Source organism: Erinaceus europaeus, chromosome 4 (assembly GCF_950295315.1).
Source record: "Erinaceus europaeus chromosome 4, mEriEur2.1, whole genome shotgun sequence".
NCBI lineage: Eukaryota > Metazoa > Chordata > Mammalia > Eulipotyphla > Erinaceidae > Erinaceus > Erinaceus europaeus.
In genome coordinates, this window is record NC_080165.1 from 95,498,779 (window position 1) to 95,508,811 (window position 10,033).

Consider the following 10,033-nt stretch of genomic DNA (forward strand, 5'->3'; position numbering starts at 1 on the left):
TGCTTCCTTGGTCACTAAGGCTGTGGAGCGAGGAGGAGCTGAGACGGAGAGAAGAGCGGTGACTGGCACTCATGGCCGGCCGGCTCCCATAGAAGCTAGACGATCCGGTGGCCGCTGTGGATGTCACACTTTGGAGACTGGCTGATGGAGACTGGTTGGGGGGGGGGGGTGACTCTCTGTTAGGTCGGGGATCTCCGGGGCTGCCCCATCTTGGCTGAGCCCAGTCTGGGCTTCCTTTGGTGCCGGCTCCCTAGGTGCCCAGCCCTGACCTCCGTGACCCCATATAGAAGTTATGTGGTACCGGCCGGGAGGCAGCAAGTCCGGTGACCCGCCTTGCAGAACCAGGAAGGGAACCTGGGTCTGTGTGTGTCCCCTACTTCTGCCTGGTCCCTGCCTTCTGAGAGCCACCTTGCTGTGCACAGAGCAGGGGCTGGTGTTCTGGAAGGGGCCTGGGGTAGAAAGGAGAAATGGCAGTTCAGTGGACGCAGAGCAGAAATAGATTCATCAGGAGCCTTTTTTTTTTTTTTTTTTTTTTTTGAGTCAAGTGGAGTCTTGGAGGATTTCTGTGAACATTTTAGTGCTGATCGTAACATCTGAAATTCGCGTCTGAACTGCAGTAAAACGGGTGAATTAAATCTAGTGTCTCAAGCGGTCCAAGCTGTGAACTTGGGTATGAACCAGTCATACTGCCCTTAGGCTAGGGTCTCCCTCTCCTACTTGGAGAGTAGTAGGCACCAGGATTGTCCCTGATAGTTTGGGTAGTAGGGGACACCTTTATTATTTAGCATGTAAATGACCAGAGCATCAACAGAGATGCTATTTATTTATTTTATGAGAAAGGTGACAGACACTGTTAACACTGCTCAGCTCTGGTTTATGCTGGTGCTGGGGTCTGAATCTGGGATCTCAGAGCCTCAGGCTTGAAAGTCTTTTGCAGAACCATTATTCTGTCTATCCAGCCCTTTTGTTCTTTGTTCCTTTCTTTTTCTTGTTAGAACAAGAGACTGAAGCACTGAAGCTTCCTTCTACATGGTGGGGGCTGGGTTCTAATCTGGGCCACGCACATAGCAGAGCAGCGCACTATCCAAGTGAACTATCTCACTGGCCCCAGAGCCACCTCCTCAGGCAACTGAAAACAGGGCCTGTGCATTAGGTGGGGGGTGGACTTCTTTCTGAGGAAGCTGAGATTTCCTGAAAGTTAGCTGATGGGTAAGCAGCACCCTTGGAAGCTCAGCCCAAGGGTGAGCCCCGCTGACCACTACCCCGTGTCCCCCTCCCCACTACAGCATGCCTCAGGATTTGTCAGAGGCCCTGAAGGAAGCCACCAAGGAGGTGCACACCCAGGCGGAGAATGCTGAGTTCATGAGGAACTTCCAGAAGGGCCAGGTCACCCGGCAAGGCTTTAAGGTATGAGGCTTCTTGGCACCAGTGCTGGTGGAGGGTATGGGGGGTGTAGTTGGGCCCCCTGTACAGAAGGGGCCGAGGGCCAGGAGGACTTGGCCCAGGGAATCACTTCACAGCCGGTGACATTAAGCTTCCTAGGGGAGGTGGCTTATCTCAGGTCACATGGTAGATTCATGGCTTCCTTTGATGGCTGGAGCAGTAGTTCCGGCAGCTGGTCAGCTACTCTGTGCTGGACATTTTATTTTATTTTAACTTTTTTAAAATTTATTTTCCCTTTTGTTGCCCTGTTTTTTATTGTTGTTATTGATGTTGTCGTTGTTAGATAGGACAGAGAGAAATGGAAAGGGGAGGAGAAGACAGAGAGGGGGAGAGAAAGACACCTGCAGACCTGTTTCACCACCTGTGAAGCAACTCCTCTGCATGTGGGAAGCTGGGGGCCTGGAACTGGGATCCTTATGCCAGTCATTGCGCTTTGCACAACATGAGCTTAACCCGCTGCGCTACAGCCCGACTTCTATTTGACTTTATTTTAATCCATTCCCAGAGCACCGCTCAGTTCCGGCACATGGTGATGCTGGGGATTGAACCTGGGACCTCAGAGCCTCAGGCAGGGAAGTCATTTTGCAAAACCATCATGCTATCTCACCAGCCCCTTGCTGGGCATTTGATACTTTTCTTTTCCTTTCTTTGATTTTTTTCATCTTTTTTTCTTTTTTGTATAAGTACCACGCACTAAGATTGTGCCGCTGGAGCTCCCCTTTTTTTTCTTTTTTATTGTTGTCACTGGGGCTTCACTTTTCCTGACTGACTTTTTTAGATAGACAGGTAGAGAGGAGAGGAAAAGGTACCACTGAGTCAGGGTGATGGTGCACCCAGTTGAACACACGTGTTACAAAGTGCAAGGATCTGGTTCAAGCCTCCGTTCCCCACCTTGCAGGGTAAGGGGGGGGCAAGTTTCAGGAGTGGTGAAGCAGTGCTGCATGTATCTCTCTTCCTCTCTATCTCCTCTTCCCCTCACAATTTCTTTCTGCGTCTATCTAATAAATAGTTAGGGAAAGACACCACAGGGCCAGACCTTCCCTCAGTGCAGTGGGCGTTGAGCTCTAACTAGCATTATATACATGACAAAACAGGTGAGCTGTTTTGCCAGCCCCTGGGTCTTGATTTCTCCTATCCAAGTACTAACCAGGCCTGACCCTGCTTAGCTTCTGAGATCAGACCAGATTGGGTGTGTTCCGGGTGGTATGGCCAAGACAAAGAAATCAAGACACAAGGGTCTTGATTTCTATTCAGTGTCTCAGCACTGATCTGATCAGGAGGATGAGGACATGCAGGCTTAGAGAAGTTAAGTAACTGACAGGAGGCCATACTGCACCTAAGTAAATGAAACCACGGCTGGTTTCATGTCAAAGGTGCCATCTGCCCTGAAAGCCATGGGCAGGCTGGGTTTGAGGGAACACGACTGTTTCCAATAGGAAGGCTTGGGGAACGACTCACCCAGCCTTCCTCAGGCACTTTTTCCTCGCCTGAAATGATGTCAGCAGTGGGGTTCCCAAAGTGCGTCCTCAATACTGGACACTGGCGCAGCCCATTCCTGGCAGGGTTGTGAAATCTCTGCAAACAGAGGCAAGCGCCTGACTCAGAGTTCTGCAGGTGCCAGTCAGGCTAGTTCCTGTTGACCTCCACTCCAAGAACAACCCCCTCCCCCATTGGGGACTCTCCACTCTCCCTCACTTCCCACCTGAGAGAGGATTCCATGGACACTGAATGTGTTGTGGCTGCTCAGTCTGGTTCTCTTCCTCTCGTCTCAGAAAGATGCCAGGCACTCAGTTGCTGAGACTTGGCTGGGGATGGAGGACAGCAGGAGCCAGGAGGTGACCACTGATCAGATAGAAATCAGGTGACTGGGGCTGGGTAGTGGTGCACCTGGTTGAGTGCATATGTTATAATGTGCAAGGAGCCGGGTTCAAGCCCTTGGTCCCCACCTGCAGGGGAAAAGCTTTCCGAGTGGTAAAGCAGGGCTGCAGGTGTCTCTGTTTTTCTCCCTCCCTATCTCCCCCTTCTCTCTCAATTTCTCCATCCAGTAAATAAAGTTAAAACATAATTTAAAAAAAAAAAGAGTAATCAAGTGATTGTCACAGACTTTGGGACTTGTCTCTGATTGATTGAGTGGAGCCTCGAATGCCAGCGCATTGTGATAAAGGGGTGGTTAGCATCATGACCTCTGATTTGAAGGCCAGAACATGCTACCGCTTTGCCTGTGCCAGTCACTCTGTCCAACTCCAGTTGCCCCCTAGGGCTACCATGCAGTCACATTGTCCTCTGGAGAAGTGCCCAGATAGTCTCTCCCTCCAGGTTGAAAAGCTGAGCTCCCACAGACCCCAGAGAGGACACATGGCTTCCCCAGGGTCACACAGCCCAGGACTTGGATCAGCTCTGTTATACTTGACAGTGCAGTCTGCTTTGTTCCGGCCTTTGGCTCTCTACCTGCTTGAGAAACAGGACTGCCTTGAAGCATTATGCTTCTGGAATAGTACCACTTAGAAACTTGAGCTGCATGGTCCTTAACTTTGTCCCCCACAAAACTCCAACTGGCCTGGGGTTCATAGCACCTTTCCTGTGTCCAGAAATGAGGTTCAGAGTGAGCCCTGGAACAGGAGACACAAGGGGTCAAAGGCCAGTGGGATCTGGAGGTGTTTCTGCTGCTCCCTGCTCCAATGCTGGAGAACCCCTTGGAAAACAAGTATTTGAGACTCAGAAAGTGCATAATGGTGTATTTGCATTGTTGTAACACTCTGTTTGGAGCCTCAGGTTGGTTCTGTGATCTAACAGCTGAGCTATTTCCCTGAAGCCAAATCAATTCTTTCTCTCTCATTCATTGCCACCAGGGTTATCTTTGGGATTTGGTGCCTGCATGATGAATCCACTCTTGACAGCCATTTTTCCCTTTTTCTTTTTACTTGACAAACAGAGAACTTGAGAGGGCAGGGGGAGATAGGGAGAGAAAGAAAGACATCTGCAGCTTTGCTTCACCACACATGAAGCTTCCCCCTGCAGGTGGGGACCAGGGGTTTGAACCAGGGGTTTGGACCAGGGGTTTGACCAGGTCCTTGTACATGGTAACACGTGCACACTCAACCAAGTGCACTACCACCCGGCCCCTAATTCTTGCTTTCTTGAGTCTCTGAAAGATCTTCCGGGAAGGTTGGCAGGGTTTTTGCTTGTTTAGGGCCAGGCAGAGGAAAGGAGGCACTGGCCCATAGCTGGTGTCCAGCCCAAGCTTCCCTGAGCTCCCACACTGGGGCTCAAGGTGGATAAGCAGGGGGCCTGACACACTGGTAATCTTTCAGCTGGTGATGGCCTCGCTGTACCATGTGTACGTGGCCCTGGAAGAGGAGATTGAGTGCAACAAAGAGAACCCCGCCTATGCCCCACTCTACTTCCCGGAGGAGCTGCACCGCACGGCGGCACTGGAACAGGACATGGCCTTCTGGTTTGGGCCCCACTGGCGGGACACCATCCCATTCACACAGGCCACCCGGCGCTATGTGCAACAGCTCCACAAGGTGGGGCTGGCGGAGCCTGAGTTGCTGGTGGCCCACGCCTACACCCGCTACCTGGGTGACCTGTCAGGGGGCCAAGTCCTCAAGAAGATCGCTCAGAAGGCCCTAGAGTTGCCCAGCTCGGGCGAAGGCCTGGCCTTCTTCACCTTCCCTGCCATTGACAGCGCCACCAAGTTCAAGCAGCTCTACCGCTCCCGTATGAACTCCCTGGATATGAGCCCTGAAGTCCGGCGCAGGGTGGTCCAGGAGGCCAAAACTGCCTTCCTGCTCAACATCCAGGTGAGGGGGCAGTACCACACCCGGCTAAGTGCATGTATCACCATGTGCAAAGACACAGATTTGAGCCCCTGTTGCTCACCTACAGGAAGGACGCTTCATGAGCCGTGAAGCAGGTCTACAGCATTCTTGCTCTCCCTTTTCCTCTCCCTCTCCCCTACTCCCCCCCATTTAATATTTATTTATTTTGGGGAGAGAGAAAAATCAAGAGGGAAGGGGTGATGAAACCATGAGAGAGAGACACCCACAGCCCTGCTTTTCACCACTTGTGAAGCTTCTGCAGGTGGGAGCCAGGAGGCTTGAACCCGAGTCCTTGTGTACTGTAACACGAGTGCTCTACAAGGTGCACCACTTTCTGGCCCCTCTCTCTCCCTCTCTATCTCCCCTTGCCTTCTCAGTTTGTCTCTGCCCTGTCAAATAAAATAGAAAGAGGAAAAAAAGAAAAAGTGGCCACCATGGATTCATAGTGCTGGCACCAAGAACCAGTGATAACCGTGGTGGCAATTGACAAAAAAAAGAAAATCCACCTAGCAGCTCCTCCAGGCAACGGAGACTGTTTTCTATATTTTTTTTTCTTTTATATTTATTTCCTTGTTTTGGATACAGAGAAAAGTTGAGAAGGGAGTGGGAGATGGAGAGAGACACCTGCAACACTGCTTAAACATCTGTGAAGCTTCCCTGCAGGTGGGGGCAGGGGGCTTGAACCTAGGTCCTTACACAGTGTAACGTGCACCCTTTACTAGGTGTGCCTCTACCTCCTGGCCTCTGGATAATTTTTTCTTCTACCAAACACAGGCCTGTGGGTGACAGCAGTGTAGTGCAGGGACTCAGGAGCCTGGGTTCTAGTTCTGTCACTTACTGGCTGGGTCATCGTGGGCTAAGCCTTCAATTTCTCTGTGCCCCAATTTCTCCATCTATAAGTTGGGGATACAATAATACCCAATTAATCCTTTTAATAGTTTTTTCAATTTTATTTTATTTATTTTGGGTAGAGACAAATTAAGAGGGATGGGGTGGAGGAGATGGAGAGGGAAAGAGAGACACCTGCACCACCATTCGTGAAGCTTCTCCCGTGAAGCTTCTCCCGTGTAGTACGGAGCACCACAGGGTGCTTGCATATTGTAACGTGCATTCTACCAGATGAACTCCCGGGAGGGCTATCTCTGGGCATCCACCCTCTGGAGTAGCATCTGCCCTGTCACTTCAGCTCCTCCTTAACCATCTTGTCATCTGCAAACCCTGGTTCCTGGTGTCCCAAGGGTGCATTACTCTAGGAAGGGTGGGTGGGGGGACACAGGCTGCAGGGAGACACCTCTTGCACTCACTCACAGAAACTGATGAAAGAGCAGGGGACGGGGCAGTGACTGTGAGCCCCACATTCAGGATGATGGATGCTGTGGGGAGCACTTGGGGTAGTAGGTGATCGCGCCTGATGTACCAGTGACATCGCCTGCTGAAGGTGGCTGGAGCTTGTGGGTGCTCACCACTGTGCTTGCAGTCCTGTTTTCACCACACTTGAGCCCCACTCTGTCTATCGCTGAGGCTGACGTGGCCCATCTTTGTCTTTCAGCTGTTTGAGGAGTTGCAGGAGCTTCTGGACCAGGACACTAAGGACCAGAGTCCCCCACAGGCACCTGGGCTTCACCAGAGGACAGGCAGCAGGGCACCAGGTGAGGGAGACCAACTCTGTCCTTAGTGTCCCCCAACTCTTCTGTCTCATGAAGGCTCCTAACATGGAGGGCACAAGCTAAAGTGTGTGGGGCCAGCATTCAGCATGTGGCTCTGGGCAGTCTGTGTGACTCTCCCTCAGTTTCCCCAGCTTCTGAGTCCTGAGGGTGAAGTAGATTTATCAAGAGTTCACTGGTTTAGGACTGTGGCCTGGCACAGGAAGCACCAGTTAGAAGTCAAGGGTGGAGCTCACCTCCTCTTCATTTTGGTTCTTTGTGTGCGGTCCTTTCAAGCTTTGCAAGCAGAGACTTCCTGATGTGAAGTCGAAATTCTAGACTATTGGATCTCTCTTTTTCTTCCTTTTTATCTTTTTATTGCCACCAGGGTTATTGCTGGGTCTCTGTGCCTGCACTACAAATACACTGTTCCCAGAAGCCTTTTTTTTTTTCTTCACTTTTATTTGACAGGACAGAGAGAAATAGTGAGAGATGGGAAGATAGGGAGGGAGAAAGAAAGACACTTGTAGATCTGCTTCACCACTCATGAAGTGCCCCCCCCCCCAGGTGGGGAGCAGGGCTCAAAGCCAGGTCCTTACACATGATAACTAATGTGTGCTTAACGAGGTGTGCCACTGCCTGGCCCCCTCCTTTTCTTTTTGTCTACCAGGGTTATCTCTGGAGCTCTGTGCCTGCACAATTCCCTGGCTCCTGACAGCCATTTTTTTGGTAGAGTGAGAAAGAGAGACACCTGCAGTACTGCTCCACCAGTGGTGAAGCTTCTCAACCCTGCAAGTAGGGACTAAGGGCTTGAACCCAGGTCCTTGTGCATGGTAATGTGTGCAGTCTACTTGGTACACCACCTCCTGGTTCCTAGCCTGCACTGTTTGTAACTATTATCCTGTTGGGATGCAGGAAGACATGTCACCTGTGTCCTGTCACCCTTGGGTCTTATGTGCTTGTCCCTCTTGTGCTATTAAAGAGCTCTCAAGGCTTTTATCCTTGGTGATACAGTATCTGGGGAAGGTCCATAATGTGGTGGGGTCTGAGCTTGAAACAGGGTTGTGGGCATATCAAAGCAACTCACTGTCCCAGTGAGTTATTTTGCCAGCTCTGGGTAACTTTCTGAGAGACCAAAGCACTCCTGAGCCTGAGTGTCCCCCACCCCCACCCTATCTTGGCCCCTGGCCTGTCTCACGTGAACTGGCACCACATAGATCCTCCCTTGGTGGAGTGGTTCTGGGGTCTGGGCCAGGATGCAGTGGTTCTCAAAGTGGATTCCCTAAAGCATCCCGGGTACCATATCTCAAAAGGTGGGTTGGCTAGCAGAAGGAGGGTGCCCGACATGAAAAAAGAGACATCCTGACTTTTGAGTGGGGACAGGACTGGAGGCCACTGAGGTCCCTCTCGGTCTTCCTTGTGCAATGCCAGGCAGCTGCCCTTTCCCCACTTGGCACTGATGTTTGCCCCTTTCTCCCTTCCAGATGCAGCTTCCTTGGAGACGTCCAGAGGCCAGGCCAAGGCCAGTGCCCACACCCAGTCACCACTGCTCCGCTGGATCCTAACACTCAGCTTCTTGGTGGCCACATTCGCTATGGGGCTTTACGCTATGTGAAGGCAAGCGGGTCCATGAACTTTGTCTTGTGGAGAGGAAGCACCTTCTAGCTTGCCTCCTTATTGGGGATTCAGCGGACTGCGAGGGCCCCCCACCCCAAGCCTCTGTCCTCTCTGGAAGGAAGCAGGACTATGGCTTCAGCCCCATCCAAAAGCACCTCCAGCCACTCAATGACCTGAGCTTCCAGAGTGGGAAGAGGGGTCTTGCCTGCCCTGCCCCTAACATACACCACATCCCGGTTCCTGCAGCTGAGCCCAGGAGACCTGGCCAGCACGGCGACTGTTCCCAACCTCCAGCCGCCCTGGCCTCAGGGTCCCATTGCCACTCTGACCACTCTCTTCCTGCCAAGGGTCATGGCACTTTTTATAGAACTATGCAAAGATGTTGTGTCTTGTTTTTATCAAAGCCCTAATTTGTCCCTGGCTCCACCTCAACGGTTCTGTCCTGCTGTGTTCTCTGTTTTTATAGCAGAGTTGAGTGGAGAGGTGTTGAGCCACACTGTGGCCTTGTCTCTAACATTTGTATGAAATACTAATAAACTGCCTTGCCTGATAGTAGCTTGTATTTTTCTTGGACACTGTGTCTTAGGGACCTGAGCTGTTCCTGGTGGTCTCTCCCTGGGAGGAGTCGTCAGTTTGGGGCTGTTATGGCTTGGTCTCAGAATGTGAAGGGGCATGAACTTTCAGCACTAGGTGGCTGAATCTTTGTGGTGGGGCTGGGAGGTAGTAACAGTGGTAGTGCACCTGCTTCTCTTGCCTGAGACTTAAAGGTCCAAGTTCAATCTCCAGCAACATCATAGGCTAGATCTGAGTAGTGCTCTGATCTCAACTGTCTGCCTTTCATTAAAATAAGTAAATTTTGGGGGCCAGGCAATAGCACAGTAGGTGAAGCGCAGGAACTGGTGCAAGGATCCCAATGGGTTCAAGTCCCCAGCCCTCACCTGCCGGGAGGGGGGTGTCACTTCACAAATGGTGAAGCAGGTCTGGAGGTGTCTTATCTTTCTCTCCCCCTCTCTGTCTTCCCTACCTCTTTCCATTTCTCTCTGTTCTATCCAACAACGCCAACTACAATAAAACAACAAGGGCAACAAAAGGGGATAAATAAATATAAAAAAATATATAACCTCCAGGAGCAGTGGATTCATAATGTAGGCACCAGCCCCAACGATAACCCTGGAGGCAAAAAAAAAAAAAAAAGAGAAAAAGAAAAAGCTGAGCAAGGGGGCCAGGTGGTTGCATACTTGGTTAAGTGCACACACTACAGTGAACAAGGACCCGGGTTCAAACCCCTGGTCCCCCACCTGCAGGGGGAAAGCTTCATGAGTTGTGAAGTAGAGCTGCAGGTGTTTCCCTGTCTGTCTCTCCCCTTCCATTTTCTCTCTGTCTCTATCCAATACTAAATAAATAAAAACTGAGCATATTTGGGAGTTTTGATCCCACCCACTCCCACTCCACAAGTCCTGTGCAATGAACCTTTGGGACTAAAAGATCTTTAGTTCAAACAGCCATGAC

The 10,033-nt window shown here is 51.1% G+C and overlaps 1 protein-coding gene across 1 annotated transcript; it reads left to right on the forward strand.

The window, feature by feature from the left end:
* The first annotated feature begins 1,241 nt into the window (after nucleotides 1–1,241).
* HMOX1 (heme oxygenase 1) lies at nucleotides 1,242–9,076 on the forward strand. The gene is made up of 4 exons (XM_007538606.3): nucleotides 1,242–1,407; nucleotides 4,755–5,246; nucleotides 6,814–6,913; nucleotides 8,392–9,076. The coding sequence occupies exons 1-4, from the start codon at nucleotides 1,288–1,290 to the stop codon at nucleotides 8,520–8,522; spliced, it is 843 nt and encodes a 280-aa protein (XP_007538668.2). The 5' UTR covers nucleotides 1,242–1,287; the 3' UTR covers nucleotides 8,523–9,076.
* Nucleotides 9,077–10,033: the final 957 nt, after the last annotated feature.

Bases quoted from the DNA above. Each gene is read 5' to 3' on its own strand.
- HMOX1 (XM_007538606.3), top strand. From the start codon at position 1,288: ATGCCTCAGGATTTGTCAGAGGCCCTGAAGGAAGCCACCAAGGAGGTG. The intron at 1,408-4,754 runs GTATGAGGCTTC...GTAATCTTTCAG, and splicing joins TCACCCGGCAAGGCTTTAAG to CTGGTGATGGCCTCGCTGTA. The intron at 6,914-8,391 runs GTGAGGGAGACC...TCTCCCTTCCAG, and splicing joins GACAGGCAGCAGGGCACCAG to ATGCAGCTTCCTTGGAGACG.